This window comes from Lipophrys pholis (assembly GCF_963383615.2).
Source record: "Lipophrys pholis genome assembly, chromosome: 13".
Taxonomy (NCBI): Eukaryota; Metazoa; Chordata; class Actinopteri; order Blenniiformes; family Blenniidae; genus Lipophrys; species Lipophrys pholis.
Window position 1 is genome coordinate 18477301 of NC_137632.1, and position 20499 is coordinate 18497799.

At 39.8% G+C, this 20499-nt stretch overlaps 1 protein-coding gene across 1 annotated transcript in view; it reads left to right on the top strand.

Moving 5' to 3' along the window:
- Window positions 1-20499, top strand: part of stxbp5l (syntaxin binding protein 5L) — a gene marked incomplete at its 3' end in the record, with an annotated part of 148567 nt that overhangs the window by 22857 nt on the left and 105211 nt on the right. Inside the window, exon 2 of the mRNA XM_080478208.1 lies at window positions 1034-1131. Within this exon, the coding sequence (XP_080334334.1) occupies window positions 1034-1131 (98 nt within the window). The remainder of the gene's footprint in view (window positions 1-1033; window positions 1132-20499) is intronic.

Below are 20499 nucleotides of genomic sequence, written 5' to 3' on the forward strand. Positions count from 1 at the left end.
AGCTCACTGAGTTCTTATTGAATTTATGTGGGTGACTCACTACTGCCACCTGATCCACAAAAGAGGCAATACTTAAATTCCACCCAGCATCCCAACTATAGGAATTTAACAAGAGTATTGTCACATAGTTGGTTTGTCGCAGTATTTTCTCATGCTGAAGTTTTATAGTTAAATGTAAATGTATCATTGTCTGTCAACACAAGCATACCGTCTATGTACCTACACTCCTCAATGGCGGATTACTGTAAGTGAGGCACTGCTGGGAAATTTAACACGACTAATGGCAGACAGCTGGAGTGCATTGCACCGCATTGCATTGCAGAGTGGGAGTGTAAGAGACAGAGTTGTTTTGCCTAGTCAGGCTTTGGCATATGACTCTTCAGGCTTGTTCTTTTTGTTTCCGCTCAGAGCCCAGATGCAAATAAAAACTGCATTTTCTGTGTTAATTTCTTACCATAAACAGTCTTTTGTTCTACCAGTAAATGAATTTCAACTTTGTAAAGGCTTATAGGCCTTGAGTATCCTAAAATTCTACACGTCTGTTTTATTTTTCTCAATTTGTGCAGATAGAAATTGACAAACAGAGGAAATGCCTGTTTACAGTAATGCATGTGAGCAACTGGGTTTATTTAATTTATAATGAAACACAAAGCTCTTTCTCAGCTAAACAGTGCAAGTTAGAACCATAAACACAGTTAAACCCACTCACAGATGCCCCAAAATATTTATATTGATATGTTTAACACTTATGTTTAAGTTCTGGTTTCGTGATATATTAATTCTTTTGTGTATCTATTCTGGGTGACAACATACATCTACTTACTCGACAAACATATTCTTACACATTTGTTTCATCAGCTAAAGTACCAATCCTTTCATCATACATGTTTATTCATCACAATTATTAAGAGTCAAATATTAATTGTGATCATACAGGAGGATGTCAGGGGATGAAGACCGTGTATTTTAGTATGCTAACATGTTTGCCTTGTTGAAATAACATATCAATCCATGTTTTATATTCTCTCTACAGACCGTTCGTCATGGTTTTCCTTACCAGCCCACTGCTTTGGCCTTTGACCCAGTGCAGAAGATCCTGGCGATCGGCTCGAGATCAGGCGGCGTACGAATGTATCCTTGTACTTTGAGTTCACCCGCCTTGCTCTGAGGGATGAAGCGTAATCTGCCACAGTGAGCATAAGACAACTGCTTTCAATTTCTTTGATATTCTAAAGAGAACTCCAAGTACACTGAAGGAACTGATCTCTGAAATGCACCTCATATATTTGTGTTTCAGTGAACTACATAAACACAAATCACAGTAAGTGAAGCCAGTAGGAGGCAGAATTGTCGACCAGCACTGCATACAGTACTGATTATCTATTATACTGATTATATACAGTATTATATACAGTAGCGTCTCTTCAGGCAGAGCTTTCCTTCCTCCAAATCCCCCTCCTCCCAATCCTCATCCCTGTTTCCGCCCTGTCATTTGTTGTTGCTCGCATGTCATGTTGCAGGCTCAGAACTGTCAATCGAGCGCCGCATCCCCAGGGTCACCCAGTCATGGGGATCGGGGAGTATGTGCAAGTGCAACCCAGGTAGGAGCTTACACCCTCATAAATACCCAGCCTTCCCACTGTCCCTTCAGGGAACCTGAACGACACAGGCAGCAAACAATTATTGATGCAGCTGTAGCGGTGGAGCAGGTCCTGCCGAGGCAACACGCGAGCAGATCGAGGGATTTCTGTGCTCAAAGTGAGAGGAAAAAAAGAGTCGGTGACAGATTGAGATGTGGCATCGCTTGAATATTTAAGAACGAGCCAAAGAAATGTGGAGCGGATGCTGAGGAGAGGGGCAAGGGTTCACAGTGATGTTTGATAGCACAGGGAATAACTGATGATATGATGTGACTTGGATACGTGATAGGCTCAACCAATGGTGCATGGCCATGACTTCTCTCTTTCACACGGTCCATCCTTTTCTTCTACATGCTACGTGTGACTGGAAAGAAGCCCTGAGATTTCAGCTGGATGAAAAGCTCCCAATTGACTTAGTATTTGTGTTGACATGCTGCACACACCTTCCTCCGCTCCCATGTGGTTCTTTCTCTCTCTCTCTCTCTCTCTCTCTCTCTCTCTCTCTCTCTCTCTCTCTCTCTCTCTCTCTCTCTCTCTCTCTCACTCTCTCACTCTCTCTCTCACCCCATCACGTGGTCTCACATGCACACACACATACGGCTTTATCTCTCATCCAGTCCCTTCTTCCCATCGCCTTGTGTCTGGAGGACCTTTATTCCCTTTTATTTCTACCTTTGTTTATTCATTTCACCCTTCCTCTGTCCTTCACAGCCAGCCTGAATGTTCTTCCTTTGCCCTCTCAGGGCTTTCGACATCTGCCTGTCATCTTCTGTAATAGCCCTGCTTTGTTTTTTCTTCTCTTGCTTTTCTAACGTGTTTCTCTTCTGTGTTTCTTTCCTTCTTGCCGTATTAGCAGAGCACACAGCGCTTTCATGAGATTTTCATGCTTTTTTTATGCTGTGATGGGACCTGTCTCTTAAATTTATTTCGCATTGAAACTAGTTCTGTAGTGCTGCAAGTATATTTAATATTTCTTCTCGATTTTCTTTCTTTTCTCTTTTTCTTTCCCCACACAATCTCTCCAGGGTGGAGCAGCTTGTAAAAGCAAACAATTTACAGCCAGTGCTCTGCCTCTTTTTCTCTCTTACTCGTGTCCTCTCACTGCACTCTAGCAACATATAATTTGGCAGTAACACAGTTATGCCCCTTTCATGTCTGCAAAGTTTAATATTCAGATACTGTTATTGATTGACTCTGTGGGACTGAGGTTATGTGGGTTGTCTGTGGGAGGAAGCTTTTTCTGGTGTGCGGACATGCTCGTCTCCCAGAGTGCGGGTACGTATGTACAGTATGTATGTCTGTGTGACTCAGTGTAACCAGAGGAGCAGTCAGTTATGTGCGTTTCCATGGAATCAGGTTAATTTGTTGCTTTGTGCAAATGTGATCAATGTTTTAAAGTTACATTTACGTCCATTGTTCCAGTGTAGGTCCTAGCGTGACTAACTTTGCTGCACTGACCCATCCAATGAAGTGAACCAAGTTCACCATCTCTGAGTATGTCCTGGTCCTGTCTACATAATGCAGTTTATAGGTTGTGTTCCTGTTGTCAAAGTAGACATCAAGATTATTGTGTAAATCTTTTCTTTTTTTTTTATGGTAGTTCTTATTCTCATCTTCATGTTCTTTATCTTCTTTGTCTTCATCTTTGAATTCTTCCACTTTTGCTGCTTCTTCTTTCAGCTCCTTCACAGTGCTGCACAGGGCCTTCCTTCCATCTCACCCTTGACCCCTTTACTGTTACACCGACGCTCTCCATGTCCTCCTTTACTCCATCCATCAATCTTCTTCCTCGTGGATGAAAGTAGTTGCAACATCTCAACAGTGTAAATGGTCGCACAAGGATACAAGCAGAAAACACTACAGGAAGGTGAAAAAGTACAATAATAGTAATAATAATATTAATATGAAAATGGCGAGAAGGAGAAAGTAAGCACGGTTATAGTGTTGTGGATCTTGTGGTTGATATTATAAAAAACTTGGGATGAAAATCCTGTTGTGGGGCAGAAAAGCATCTGCTGTTTAATAAAAACATGAATAAATCATGCTGGGATTATGGAGAAACAAAACAAACAAAACAAAAAAAATCACCCAAGCAGAAACCCCTTCTTTGGGCTTCCTAAAGGCCTGAAGGCTCTCTAGTAGCTTTCTTTAAATGATTGGTTATTTACCATCTCACAATCACAATTAAGTTATTCAAATGTTAATTGAATATCTATATTGACCACAGTCTTATTATGTTTAATGCGGAAAGAGCTAGAGCATAAAAAGAGTGAGATTATTTTAGTGTGCAGTGGGTCCTGTGCCGTCCGGAAAAGTAAATACACATCAGTTGCCCCAGGCTTGTTTATTTGTCCTGAAATACAAAGGGATTTAATACATAATAATGTTACTGCAGGGCTGACACAACACTGAGATCACACAGGTGGGATTTGTTGACCTCTGTGAGTTTTTTCGCTCTTTCTCTCCACCTGTAGCACGCTCCACCTCCTACACTTGGATTGAAATACATTAGTTTGTAGTCAGATAAGCCTGTGTGGTAAACAGTGTTCAGTGGGGATGTCACAAATCACTCGACTGAAGGTTTAGATAGTTTCACAGTTGTGAGTCATGAATAAATGGTTTTTCAAATCAGTAAAAAAAGCAATAAAACACACCTCGATACTGTGGCTCTTTATTTTCATTTCAACTTTGCACTACAGTGGAGCATTGTTTTTTCAAATAGTGTTGTGGTAAAACATTTATTTATAAAACAATTTTCAGTACCAAATATACCAAATATAGATATGAATTTATTGGCAAAAGCCTGTTGCTTCACAGAACATAGGAATTCTGCAGCCATTGTCATGCATGCTTAGACAAATTTCCCCTCATGGTTTAGCTTTATTGCCAAAGCTACTTTGCCAGCAATCACACAACTAACCTGCAGCTAAAAGCTTTGCTGTATTCCATTGTTCAGTTCTGTGCCACAGTGTTTCATTATCATACCAACAGAAAAATTAGGAGCAAATTTATTTTTTTGGGAAACAGTAGTTAAAAAAAAAAAAACATTGACACATTTGTAATTTACCCTGTGGGTTTTATTGAACTCACTTGCGAGCTGGGCTTGGTCCCCGAACCGCATGATAGACACCCCGACAATGGAGACATAATATTGTTCTGTGTTTTGAATTTCCACAACCACCGATTGTCTTTCTCACTCTGTTATGATCTTGCCATGAGTTAAAGGAAATGATCCTCTTTGTGACTATCTTGAAACACTAATAAAGCAAAGAGATAATGGCTGTTGATTTGTTTTGGGCAGTGTTATTAATGCTCGCGGCGTGTCTTTATGTCTCATCTTTAACGTGATTTGCTGAGTCAGTGGCAGGAGGACTGGCCCCGCTCTGGTGAATAGAGCATAGCAACGATGTCATCAGGGTTGGCGCAGTGGGTTGGCAACAGGGCTCTCTGCAGAGGGCTCTCAGGACACTCCTCCCTCTGCCTGGGGCGAAACGACCAACATATGCTCAGATTTGGTTTATTGAAAGCAAATAGAATAGAGAGGGAGCTTGACAGGTGTGTACGTGCGCACATTCATGTGGTTGCTCCTCTATTTCTGTGCCCAGACCTGCGTGTCTGCTTGCTGAGCGTGCGTCCATGTACCGTCTAGCAGTGTCAACACTGTGTGTGTGTCTTTTCGCGCCGATGTCACCGTACGAGCACGTGTTTGTCTCCCAGTGGTGTCGGTTTGTGCGTCGGTGCTGTGTGAAAGTGGATGTAGTTTCAATAAAGGGTTCGGGTAATAGAATTGCCCGGAGTCTGGAAGAGAGTCACTTCTCATAACAGTCAATCAGATCAGAGAACAGCAGGGAAAGATGAGGTGAGATAGAAATGGCAACAGTGGGCTAGAGGTAGAAGAGGGAGAAACAGCATTCCTGTTGATATGAAAAAAAAAGAGTGTTTACCACTAAACAGATTAATACTGATCCGTCACTGGATAGTAAGACTGTAAATCATGGCCAAATGATTTTCAAGGTGTCACAGGGACGTGTTGATAGAGCTATATTATCTTCAATCAAATTTCAACAGACTTGGACCTATTCATAACCCATTCAGTTAGCTGCATTTGCTATTCTCAAACTGAGGATTGTAATAATAATGATAATAATAATACAAGTTGTTCTTGATTTCACCTATTTTCTAGATGACTTGGTAGTGTTCAAGTATAAATGGTATGTTTTGGAGAGGATTTCAAAGAAACCTATTTGTCCTTGGAATGATAATTAATATGTAATACACAATTGATCTACTCTAAGGCCTGTACATGAATAGCACAAGCTTTCAGTGCCAATGGGGATTCACATACATTTTGAACCTTGAAGTATTTTTCAGTGCCCTGTGCATTCATACTGTTAAAAATCAATGTTTTTTACATTCTTAATTATTTAGTCAGCTGCACAAAATAAACCAAGGGAAAACATGATAATAATAATAATAATCAATCGACTGCTCCAAACGCTGCTGCTGAAACGTTGCTCAGTCTCAGTTGGTACAACTTAGGGGCAAGAGAAATAGGACTGTTGTGGTAGAAGAAGAAATGCCAATGAACAAATCATTAAAATCATCTACTCAAGTGCATTTTTTCTCACAAATCTTACAGTTGTTGTAATACTGAACATTATGTCACGTTTGCCTGATGCCACGCAGCCCTAGTTTGATCCACTGATGCTAAAGCCAGATGGCTTTTATAGCATGAAAGTTTCATGGGTCACTTTAGGGAAAGCAATGTCTTCATCCATTGCTGTTTCAGACCTGTGCTGAAAGAAAAAAGAAGAATCTGAGTCACCAACCAACCTCAAACCAAAGTGCAAAAACTTCCATTTTAATACTGAGAGTATCCGGAGACAACCCACACACTCACTGGGTAAACATGCAAACTCCACCCGTCACCAGTCCGGACTCTAATCTGTCTGTGAGGCAATAGTGGTAATCACTACACCACCCTGCAGCTGTCCAAGGTACATTTTGAGAAAATACTATTATATGGTCCACAGTTTTATCACATAATACCAGCTGAGTCTTTCTGACTTAGAAAATTGAAAAGATGATTAGCTTTGAAGATCGTTTTGAGAGTAAAACCTGCATTGTATTCCGTATATAATTGTGACATAAATAACACTGAAAAATCAATTTTTTTTGTTAATGCTTTGTCAATAATTGTTTTTGGAACATTTACACCTAATTTAGATGGCGATGATGATATGGACAGCTGTTGTTTTTGTGGTCACACTTATGTAAAATGTTGCTATTGTCACACCTCTTTAACAGGCAAGTACAATAATTTACTATACTATAATATATGAGGTGACATATATTGTCATTCAAGATTCACTGGAGGTCTCAAAGTGTCATTGACTCTCAAAAAATCAATTCACTTGACTGAGGCTCATATTGCATGTCCTCCCTCAACTCCAGGAGCTGGCAAGGTTTCGGGCTGCAAGAAATTTGTTGACTGTGCTGAGTAATCAAGATAAGTTAGCCAGTTCTGACAGCTCATGTCTTGAAAAAGGCCACTGCAGCCGTTATTTTTTTGGGGGGCGGGGGGGGTGAGAAATCTGCTCATCAGCAGCCACGTGTCATTCAGCGACCAGCAGCCAGCTATTAGTAAACCTAATTTGGCCAATGGTGCATGAGCGAGATATTGGAGGAGGTCAGTGAGCTACTGTCAGACTGTGTGTGTGTGTGTGTGTGTGTGTGTGTGTGTGTGTGTGTGTGTGTGTGTGTGTGTGTGTGTGTGTGTGTGTGTGTGTGTGTGTGTGTGTGTGTGTGTGTGTGTGTGTGTGTGTGTGTGTGCGCGTGTGCGTGCGCGCGTGCGTGCGTGTGCGCATGCGTGTAAAAGTGTGAAGGGTTTTATATCACTGTTACGGGGACCTAAACCTGATTTTTTTGTGTGTGTTTGAGACAAAAAGCAGACATGGTTCTAAGTTGGGGTATGTGTTAGAGGCATACAGGAAATAGTCATTGTTGAGGTTTGCATAAGTCTGCTGGTATAAATGTTCCTAGAGAGAGAGAGAGAAAGGCAGGACAGCTTTGATGTGTCAGTCAGAAAAACAATACCATCAGATAGTCATCAATTAAGTATTCATCTTTGTCACACGATTTTATTGGCTTTCTTGAGTGTGTGAGCAGGCCTGCAAATATAAGGACTATTTTTGCTCAGTGGCTCAGTCGACTGCAGAAGGTGTCCTGCGCTCGTCTCACGATAGACACATCAAGAGTGTATCAGCACAAAACATGTTCCAGCTTTATACTCACTACTGTTATCAGTAAATGTTTGTTGTTGTTTTTTTTTTTCTCCAAACACGACCTCATTAATAACACGCCTGTTGCCATAGATATGTGCACATCAGCAGTTAACCTCAACAACACACGTGCAGTCCCGCCTCGTGTCTCACTGAGTCTTGAGTGAATTACAGGTAATAGACTTTGCAGCCCTCTGTTTGTAAACTAGAGTAATGGCAGATTTTACTGACGCAAAAGGTGAGCAAGCAAAAGTGCTGCTCTGGTATTGGGACGGAAAAAGGATGAGGCAGCAGTATTACACTATTCATAACCACACACTGCACTCTATCCTTACTTTACCCTTGCAGGGTGCACAATAAAATAATGGCAGTTTGCTCCTGGAAGAGATGGTACATGAGCTTGGCAGCATATTTTTGCATCGGTGCTCTTTTGTTTTAACCGTTTAGTTTTCTGATTGGGATGTTCGGACAGCGACTACTGATGCTAAACATTTGTTTATAGTTTGTGAAGAGGTGAAGTCTATGAATGTCATCCATTTTTGTTCACCATGTATCTGCAAAGGTTTCAGCAGGTGATGAGTCGTTATGTTAATGCTTTCAAAACTAGTGTTTGTCTAAATTCCCAGCTACTTTACCACACATACATTTAGTTCAATATAACAAGACATTCAGCAATTTACCTCCAACTTTATTTTACAATTTCAATGTGCTTACAATGTATGAACTCACTGAATGAGAAGTCAACACCTCATTCAGGAAAACTACAAACTACCTCCCAAATTGTTCAGGTGATAAAGTAATGATCTACTGCATATGTATGGATGCACATCTACAAACATTATGTTGAACATTCTACGGCTCTTATCACTAGAAACACCTTTTTACGGAGTGTGTGATATCTATCTTGTACAAGAGCTTTTCCTTACACTATCTGAGAGCACATCTCTTTCACTCAACATCTGATTTAAAAATAATTAATGATGACTTGGACAAAGCAATGTATAGCAATGATTTCATTTGGGATTTTATCAAGAAGAAACTGACAATATTACACAAGAGCCTTCATAGTGTTAACGTACTTGTTATTTCTATTGGTTGAATTTGCTTACATTCATTTCCTATTATATATGTAAAATGAGTTTCTCTGGTTGTTCAATAAAATTCAAAATGGAATAAATGTTAATAATGCAACAAGATAGATTCCCCTAATAATAATAATAATAATAATAATAATAATAATAATAATAATTCAGTTCAGTTTAAACAGTCCATCATAAATTGAGCCAATGATTTGTGGAATGGACTTGAACTTGACAGAATGAGTTCTAAAAGTGTGGACTATTTTTTTACACATCTTTATCTATATACAGTTTATGGTATTCATGTACTATTGCTGTTGCCCGTCATTTATAGTCTTCTGTTCTCTATAATCTGTAACCTATATATCCAATCATCAGTATACAATAATGTGTAAGTATTAAACATAACATAACATAAACGTTTAACTTCTTGTTAAATCTCATTACATTATTGACCAATTTTTACATTTTGGATTTTATTACATTGTTTTAATTACATTTTGGGTTCAGCAGTTTTGTTACAGTTATTACATCATTCAGGTTTTATTAGATTAGATTTTATAACAATTTGGGTCATTGTTACATTTTGGGTCGTTGTTCCATATCGGGCTCTAAGAGAGCTCCATTATATAATGGTAAACAATACCCTCTATTGTCCCATGATGCCCTGTAGTTTGTGGGGTCTATGATTGTTCTGTGTATCCTTAGTATATTATTCACCAAAATGGTAATTTTCAGCTTCAATCGATCTATATATAGTTGTATATTCTTCACTCTGTGGCCCTTTATCCACTGTGTTCGGGATGGAAAAGTAGTGAAGGAATGAAAGGTCAAATGCCTATTAATAGCTGTACGGGAAAGGCTTTAACAAATGCCAATGGTTCACATTCACAGTCCACCTACGGCGTAATAATACACTGCAAAATGTAGATAACATGACAAGAGACAGCCTTCAAATCTGTCTGCAATTCGGTCAAATCGAAGGTCACATTCATCTTTAAAATTTCTGAGAAATAATTGATGTTGACAAAAATATACTGTATAGTATTATATGTATTTATATTCATTCATATTTTTTATGTATTTATTCAGGTGCTGAAAATCATTGCAATCAGCAGTCAGAAACAAACTTCTGCCGAGTGAGTGTGACACTGATCAGACATCTGACATGATAAAAAACACTGAAGAAACAAGACGTTAAAATCATAAAGGTTAAAAGACACAGGTCTGCAGTTTTCCAAGAATAGGGAACGCTTCACCTTTGTGCAATCAGGTAGACTGACCTTTGCCTTTATCTGATGTTTGAAGATTGCTCTCACACCTCTTCCCCTAAAAAAGGTCACTGAATGCTTCTGTGATTGCTGCGTTCTGTCATAGTACCAGTGAGGAGAACCACAGTGTGGGAATGGGAGAGCAGTAAATAGCTACACCTGGAACTCGCTGAACTCTGCCAAAACCCATTTTCTCAGCGATAAAACATAAACCAAGAGATCACTTTGAACTAAATCCACAGTGTCTCCACGCAGGAAGCAAAATCTAACAAGCACACTCGGACCGCTGCGGAAGCTTTAGAGCGCTTTGTAACATATTTATGTGGTTTGTGTCTTCTGCAGGAATAATTAAAGTGAAAGTTCAACAAAACAATGCGATGCATCCGAAACCAGTGACTAACAAACACAACTTAATATTCTGTTGTAAAAAAAAGCTGCATCTATTACATGTTTCTGAAATTACGATTGTTTTGACAGCTGGCTTGCTTTGACATTTTTGTAGGATTACTGAGTCGTGTAGATCAAATATTTCATTGTTTCTGAGTAAAGTTGCTGTGCAGCTTAGATGTTTTACTCACAAGCCCTCTGGCTGAGGAATCTGTGTACGCTCACATGTACCCAAGCACGAACAAGCAAACAGAAGGTGAAAAACCTGCTGTTGTTTTCAGCAGAAATGTTACACCGGGGTCAACTGTACTGTGCTCTCACGAGAGGAGCTTGATATGGAAGCAAAGGGAAAAGTATAAAGAGGCCTGTGTGAGTCAGCGTAGCTGCGTAAGTTACTGTGCATGTGTCCACGCACATATTTATGTTTTCAATATCCCAACATAAAAGGCGGGTGCCTTCAGTAGGTAGAAAGCCTTGAGGTGCACAGAAAAAGAGAGTGAGAGGTGCTGCAGAAACTAAGAGCCGGTCCATCCAAATCAGTTGGAAGTAGAACGGGCGCATACCTTCGTCAACACCACATTTCTTTGCGGAACCAAGCTGGCATCACTACAATGTCGCTCTTAGGTCATATGGATGCTACATTGCCAGTCAGAAAGCAACATCACTGTGTGGAACACTGAACCAGGACACACAGATAAACCACTAGCAGAGTCAATGCGCTCACACCGCTGTTTCTGGATACTTGTGACAGTTTCTGTGAAATTGTAATGTAGATATTGAGCTCAAATGCGTTGTTTTTATGCCTTGAATTGTTTCATATAAGTGATTTTCAGATAAGGTAAGAGAAAAGACCATGTGACATTCCCTTTAAGAACCATTTAGATTTAAACCTGGTAAACTGCTGGCTTCACTAGTCACCAGAAAAGGACTAAGGATGACTGATAAGAGTGTGAGGCAAATATACAATACATTCTACTTTGACCAATAATGACAATCCAGTACTGTGTGCAGATTGTTGCTCTTCCTGCAGGCATGAATTTACATGGTCCTGCTTAAATAGCCACCTCAGGTATTGTTGAAACAAACACAAAAAAAAAAAAAAAAGAAAATCAACCTTAAAACTTTAGCCACCAAGCTGTTTGCTCTTTTAAAATTAAACAGTGCAGTACGAGTGTGGCACATTAGTCTGTGCATTGGATTGTATTGCTTTAAAGTTGTAAATGTACATTTTGCCACTATATAGACTGCAGTTGCTCTTCGCTCGTCTGCAGACCAGGTTCTCAGTGACCCCTGAGTAGACCACGTGCTGTTTATCATATTCATTCCTCATGAATAACCACATTCAATTTACACCCGATTAAAGTTGGTCAGTAGCTTTCTGCTGCCTCAAGGTGAGTGTGCACCAACAATGTACCTGAGCACACCTGATTCTATAACAATATGAAATGGACATCATACGAATGACATAAGACTGAATTGGAATGAAACTAGCAAAAGCTGCTATCTATTCATCAAAATTATACATTTGCAGGAAAAGTATACCATGGAAATGTTTCCTTCACTAACCTCTCTTCCGATCGCTCATTTCAAGCCGATTAAATGGTTTCTTCATTCTAAAGCGATACATACCTGTAGATTTCAAGACCCTTTAAAATGGAAAATTCCCTGACCCAGTTTTTGACTTATCTCTTGATCTGTGCCAAACTGTTATATATATACTGTATATAAAAAAGAAAAGATTTTCTGCATCAGATTCTCTAATTCTTTCTTCCTATAAAACAGTGTAAACTGTATCCTGACTGATCCTGCCCTCCAGCGTGTTTCACAATTTAGCATCCAACACAAATGTAAATGCAGCCTTGAGGGAGTGTGTAACGCACATGGAGTGTAATTTGTGACTGAAAATACCAATCGTATCTGGAACACGCCCCCGATCATTTACATTAAAGCGATTTCCTGAAAATATGAAAAAAAAACATGGTATTGAATCTCACTCCTACGTGCTTTCAGTGTTGCTGGACACAGTCTTTCTCTCTGGAGTTCATATGTTCTCTTCGTGGTGTTGTGAGATGTGTACGGGTACTCCGCATTCCTCCCACATGTCAAAAACATGACTTTAAGGTGAATGGCTGACCCTCAATTGTCCGCAAGTGTGAATGGGTGTGTGGGATTGGCTGTCTTTGTGTGTTTGCTTATTTATTGTCTGGTGACCTGGCCAAGGTATACTCTACTTCCATCTATCATCAGCCAAGATTGGCTCCAACACCCCTCAAACCTGAATTGGAAAAAAAAAAGAAAACGGAATAAAGAATGGACTCAAGTGGCAAATGCAACAGTTGTACCTGCAGGCATCTTCCCTACCATACACAAGCCCTCTAAGCAATATTAATAAATGATATTCTGTTTCTGATGCTGTTTCTCAGGCTCCAGTTCAGCTTGTGCTCAAAAGGGATAATGTTATTCTGAACAGCTAGATTTCAAGGCAAAATTACAAACTGTACTTGTTGAAAATGAAATTAACTTCAATTTTTTTAGATAATATATGCTGTGAAACAGTTGAAATGTTGCAGTTGTTCACATGGTTTTCCAGCCACCCGATTAATACTTGTATTAAAGTGTACTTCTTCATCAGTACATTGCAGTCAGTGCACTTGACTGCGCTTCAAGTCTCGTGCCTTGATTTAGCAAAACAGTGATAGACACATCCTTGAACCTCTTCAACCAAATAACCTAGAGGATGCAAATTTTTGGAATGGATTAGTTTCAATTTCGTAGAGTACACAATCTTCAAAAGACGCTTCACTCTTCACACTTCATATTCTGGTATGTAACTAATCTGCTTTTAAATCATCTTCATTAGTATGATTTTCTTTTCAAGCTCCTTGATTTTTCTTCTTATCTCTCTCGTATTATGCACTCGACCACATTTACTTTTTTAGTCTGATTTATGCAAAATGAGCAGGGGCCTGACTGATTGGAGGCTCTGGTGTTATCACAAAACCGCAAAGAAATCCTGCAAATGCGATGAGCTAAACTGCCAATGCAATTCTACATTAAATCTCTAAGTCTTTAATTAGATCAGATTACATGTCCCTTTGAATTACAGGATTTGGCATGTTGGGACTTGTTTACGCCACGTGATGGTGAAGGTGTTGGTATGTATGCACACCGAGTGTGGATTCGGCACGGTTTTGCCATGTGTACACACATTACATAATGCCTATGCTTACTTCATCAGAGGCACGGGAAACACAAGGGATGAATGACCGAGAAAATGAAAGGCTGCTGCTGTGTTTTTGAGTCTTTGTGACAGACAAGACACAAAGAGCTGCTCTTCATCCTTATCTCGGCACCCAGTGAGGTCACGTGGAAGACTGTGTGCACTGCAGCACATTTGAGGACAGTACTGTGAGATCTCTGTCTGTGTTGCATTTCAATATGATTGAAAAGTCAAGAAGTAATGGGAACGGTAATGAGGGCTCACTCTTGAGCATTTTTTCTTTTTTTTTCAGTGTGGGATCGCCATGCTTCTTGCTCTAATTGATGCAGATGTAGACATTAGGAACATCTGTGTGTTTCAAACGTTCTGCATATGCAAAATTGATCAATTTGACAGCTCTGGTATTATACCACTTTAAGTGGATGTCACAAATATCTGGTGAACATGTTGTATGTTCTCAGTATATTACAGCTTTATTGGTCCTGAATGCATCATTAATAGGCGACTAATTATATTGAAGAATGTTATTGATTAATTTTAAACCATGCAGCTTGCATTTCCTGATAAATCCATGCAGATCTGTGCATCTTTTCATATCAGACATGTGCATTGCTGCTCCACGCGGCCTATAAGTTTCTCTGCTTCTTGCAACCATATACCGGTACGTAAATAACCTTCAGATATTTGGTAAGCAATGAGCGTTAAAGACAGGCTGAGCAGCTGTCCCACACTATTTGAAAGAGAGTTCAATGGCATCAGACGCCTCTGCTATCTGCCTCCAGTAGAACAAACAGGTGGGATCAGCAGGTGGTAAGATACAGAAACTTGGCTTAGATTTTGATGAATTGTTGTATTTTTATTGAAAAACAGCCCGCACACTTCTACACTTGCACAGCAACACCAACCAGCCAAAGCATTATGACCACTTACATCTCAAACGAATAACACAGACTATATCTTTGTCATAGCACCTGCGAGTGGGTTGAATATATTCAGCACCAAGTTATGTTTCGTCCTTTAGAGTTGATGTGCTAAAAGCAGAATAATGGTCATTTTAGATCTAAGTGTAGTTTTTGACGAGGGTTAAACTGTCCCGGCTGGATGACTGTATCAGCTTGTTCGAAGCTGCAGCTCGAGTGGGGCGTCTTGAGTATGTATCAAAAGTGCAAAAGGAAGAAAAAGCGGTGAACAGCTTCGATCCAACAGTTGAGCTGCTGCAACACTGTTTACCACTGTTCCTATGCAGCACATCACAGAGTTGGGGTTGCAAACGTTCAGACCTAAACAGTTTTAGAGATGTGCTCATGTAATGTTATGGGAGATTGGTTATTCAAGATGGATACATAATCTGCAACAGCAGAAATGTCTTTTCTGATGGTGGCAACAACAAGAACAAATATAGTTTGAAATTTCAAATTCATAAAGAAATTCCTGATATAGTTGAAGAAAACAGTTAATGTAAGCATTGTGTTTTCTGCAATAACTGGGCCAGAGGAAAAGTGATTAGGCCTAAGGTATATGAGAACTGAAGCTATAAATCTTGTCACTAAACTCAACACATCAGAGGTGAAATAGTGAGGCATGCTATGCTCTGTTATTCATGTTTATCAGCTGTGCTGGACACGCCCATCTTTTACTTCACTGACATTATACAAGCACACTCTGCTTATTACATGAACGTTTTAAAAATTGGATGAAAATACATAGTAGGTAAACAGTGAATTTATGGCAACCATGGGCACTATTGCAGTGATTCGGTTTGTATTCCTGTGTTGTATTTGGCTCTCTTTCACCAGGAGTCTGCAACCAGCAGCTTTGGCCTTTCTGTAGTGGCTCCTTTTCATCCCGTCTCATTTAATTTTCCCTTTCATTTTGTTCCACCGCAGACAATCTTCCAAAGGGACTCTTCTCTTACCGTTTGAGGTGATCAACGTGACACTTTGTAAAATAATGTTTCTAAATTTCGTCTGTGCATCCCGATCGACAATGTGGCCTGTGAGGCCCCTTTCACTGTAGGTGACCAATAAAGAGTTTCTCATCCTGATAAAAACTTAACAAAAAAGAATAAAAAAAATAAATCTCTAAGAAAAATAGTCTATCTCAGTGAAGACAGGCTCATTTCCAATTTTTTATTATTTTAAATTTTTTTAAGTGTGTGTTTTGATGCCCAGTTGTACCACGAGGTAAAAACTAGCCAAGTCTACAGTTCAAGTTGACTTGTACTCTGGAACCTCCTTAAATGGAAGCAGCCAATGTGTTTTTTCGTAGTTGTTTTTCACAGCAGAATACAATGATAACGTTTTTCATGTGGTCAACAGCAGGGGCAGTGGATTCATTTATAACTTCACCATAAGTCAGGGGCCAATGTCTTTTCATAACTAAAAGACGTATATTTTCCACTTTACTTGAGAAAAGCGGCTTCTTGCTGCTGTGAAGAAAAAAATGTCCATCACTGTATGAGATGGTGGGAGAGCTTTAAGTAATGTTTACAAAAGGATTTTAGTCTGGCTTTGTGATGTTGCTATGGTTACGTGCTCATGTCTCATGCAGTCATGTCACGTATAGATGACCATCCTTTCCATTTAGCAGATAAAAGAGGACATGAGAAATTACATAGGGAAGATTGGAGTTAAATAACACCCAAATTAATAATTCTAATGCATACAAGTTTATTGAGCTCTCAATAAATATGGAAAAGGTAGATCTAGGCCAATAAGCGGTAACAGTAGGTAGTGCGTTGGTTTAATTTTTGGGGATGTGCGTCCAAATAGTCCTGTTTCCTTTTTATGGTCTAATGATTGAGATTGGAACGATGTGTCCTTGGTCAGCACAATGCTGTGACAGTCATCAGTGTCACAAGGTGAGCCAGTGCAGCACATCACGTTATATCTCATTAATTCATTCTGTCTATCACCAAAACAACAGAGCCTTGCCAAAGGGCTTTACCGATGCCAGCTGCCTCCCTTGTTAATTTGATTCCTCACCTCATCGCTCGGGCCTGTAGCCGTCAGCTCCTGAACCATCCAGGCGGTTTTGTCTAGACATCTGCTCGTGAAGACAAAGGGACTTTTGTTGTTGCCTGTCTGTATTGGTTTACAAATCTGGATGTACTGACTGCAGGTGTTAAAGGAGGATACGGTTTGTTCCTGATCCTGTTCCGGGTGTGGAGGAAGGGGTTCTTATGAGAGGAAATGGAAAATAGTGCTGTGATCGTAAAACTTAAACCTTCTGATAAGTTTAAGATATACAATGTTGTCATACCTGTTCATACAGATCAGGGTGTTGAACAAAATGTTATTTTGATGATCAGTGCGGTGGTTTCCCTCTCTGGTCCAGAGGCCACTCACTGTTGGAGTTTCCATCGCTACCTGGGGAGTATCAGGTTTATGTGTCTCATTAAAACATGGAATCTTTACTTTTCCATTCTAGCTGCTGCCCAGTTTGGACAGAGGATCATCTTCTGCGTGTTGGTGTGGTTGCTTTCTCACCAGAATCCACATTGAACTAAGTGTGGCTGGAGCTGCCCCACAAACCACCTCATCACCATCCTTATATCCACCATCAATAAAAACCAGACTTAAGTGTGGAGATAAGTAAGGCAGGAACTAGAAAAGGTGGTAACAACTACTAGCATGGTGCATAAGACAAATTGACATTAACATAGATATAACCCCAATATGGACATAATTACTGAATGATGCATGTTTTTTTGGATGGGTACACAAGATTTTTTGTCAAATGACTTCCAAACCTACACCTCCAAGTCTTTCTCTTTCTGTGTCACTACTATTACTGTGTGACACACTTCAAACAACGCCATTCGAGATTTTATTAGGGGAAGACATTCCCTGCTACTTCTAAGTCCCATTTTTCCAGGGTTGATATATGTATATTCTAAAAAATTGATAACAGGGCCCTAGTGGGACTCATTTTCAGCCCTGAAGTTTTATACCTCAGAAGGACCCACTTTAGATCACAACCTATTAAAATCATGTAATTATAATCTTACATGTGAAGTCTATAGTGCTGTTCCGTTAAAGCCTTGCAATTCATTGTATTTTTCAACACAAGTGCACCAACATTATACAATAGCTACATCTTTTTTTATGTATATGATTTCATAATCTATATTTCAAGTAAGTGTTAACAGATAACCAAAGCTTAAACATAAAATATTAGATTCAAAATATAGAATTAAAAAATGTACTTTCTTATAACACCATCATCTGTTTTTCAAAGACACATGGCCGACCCTAAAACACTAATAAGCCTCCGAGCAGTGCACTGGTCTCTGCCTCTTTGTTTATGACAATATCATCATCCAAAGACATGAGGATTCCTTCCTCAGTGCTCATGAGCATGAATGCCTCTTTTCTTCTGGGTCAAAGTGCTCCTGAGTCTGTTTTTAATCAAATGTACTGTTGAGAAACTTCTCATGTATTGGAAGTAATGATTGCTCACTGTTAAAACTGCTCACCTGTTCCTTCCATAGTGACGGTAGCAGTCCCATCATCACCACTGGTTCTTCTACTGACACTAAATCACATTTTTAAAAAGATCTATATTCTCAGCACAAATCTCCCCTTTTTGCAAAGCCTTCTGATCAGTTCAGGTCAATTTCATTAATGTAGTGCTGAATCATCTAGCATCTCGGGGCAGGTCTCATATGGAGCAGGTCTACATCATACTCGTCTTTAGATTGAATATAATAATATGATATATCCTGTGATCAGTCCTACCTTTCCACTCTGGACTTGTGGGCTCATGGCTGCTGCTTGGTGCTGGATCTTGTGTCTGAGGGGCCAAAAGTTTCCAGGTTATGTGGCATTGCATCATAATATTATTTAAATTATATAAGTTTATGTTATATGCCACGACGCCACAAAATTCGTTGACTTGATAATTGAATTGAAGAGTGGTTTGGAGGCAAAGTAAACATCTCATCCATTCCGTCGTTCTCATTTGTTGTTTCTAACCGTGAGCTCGTTTTAATGAAAACATTGCCAATCTTAGCACATTTTGGTGCATCTGTTTCCAGAACTCTTTTTAATTCTCGCTTTCTCTGCGCCACCCTTGCTCTTTCTATCCATCTTTCAAACACCATTGACAGAGTGCACGTGCGTGTTACGTCATCACGGTGCATCTCCAAAAAATCAAGCTGCCAGTGGCAAACTTTAAATAAAGTTTATCAAAAAAAAAGAATGGGGAAGTTGCCATTGAAGAGGGGCGCAGGCGGCCCTGGGACAGCAAAAAGAGCATGTAATCAACCCAGTGCTGTGACTGAACACCGGCCGAAAAAAAAAGAAGAAAAAAGTAAACACCAGCCCTCGCGGCCCAAACATCAGAGCGGCCCACCAGGAATTGTCTCAGTCCTCCCGATTAGCCACTTCGGGCCTGATTGATAATATTAAATTTCTGAAATCCTGCATATTACAACTGTAACAATGTGGCGACTTAATTCCTACCATCTGTCCACCATCTGGAAGTCAACCAGTGTAAATGAAAACCTTCACTGTAACACGTGTGAGACAGACATACATGCTCCACTTATAGATAATTTTAGCTCTTCTTATGTACTGGGGACTCTCAGCCATCAATCATCAGCGTACCTGCACTGGAACTTCACATGTGCATGTGTGTGCTGCCTCTGAAGAAACTATTTGGTATCTTTGTGTCATTTTACGCTGGTCATACTTCAGAAGACAATACAGATAGGCAATTGCCACTATTTTCCTCTGGATTCCTCATCTCATGCTCAGGCCGATAGGTGGCTCTGTTATCTGCTCCTCTGGTCCCCCCGAATGATGAGTAGGGATGATAAAAAGGGCAGATCAGGGAGAAACAAATTCCCAGAGACAGATAAGAAGAAACTGCACGGTCAGAATATAAAGGAGAGCACGGGAGCGAAACAGAGATGTGGTTTGTGTAGTAGGAGATGGAGTGGAGCTGAGGACTGCTGGATCAATGTTCTTGGTCAGGGTTTTGTGAACGGCTGTGTTGTTGGCTGATTTGATTGCAGGTGATAATTGTGTGCATCAGCTCCGCACGCACACGCATGCAAAGCTGCTCCACTTGAGAATGTACTTGACCTTGTTTTCTACAATCAGCTTCCAGTTTTCTGAATTAACTTTCCATTTGTTAATTAGTCCTGTACTCTGGTGCATTCGGACTTTATAAGCAGCTGCAAAAACAAGCAAAGCCAGGAAATTAGTTTGAGGAAAGTAGAGCTGGAACTTTGATCAATAATTATTTATATATAGTTGTAGCAGGATTCTTGCAACGCTGCAAGTGAAAGATTAGCTTATTTGTGACTCTATTGATGTATTTTTTTTTGTTTGTTTTGAAACTTCACTGTGTAGTTTTAAAGCTCTAAAGGTCAGTTTTGATTGACTTTGGGCATTTGGCAGCAAGTCATTTGTAAGGAATAAGAGCAAAGGTCATGAGCACTCCTGTGATCTATCAGCCAGGCCATCTGGATCATAATGAGCTATTAGAGCTACTATCCTAGCTGTCATTAGCATCCTTGCTGATATCCATCACTATTACAATCGAAGATGTAGCCATCTTTCTACCATCTCTCCTCCACTTTGTTGTTCTATTCCTTCCCGTTCCCGTTCTTTG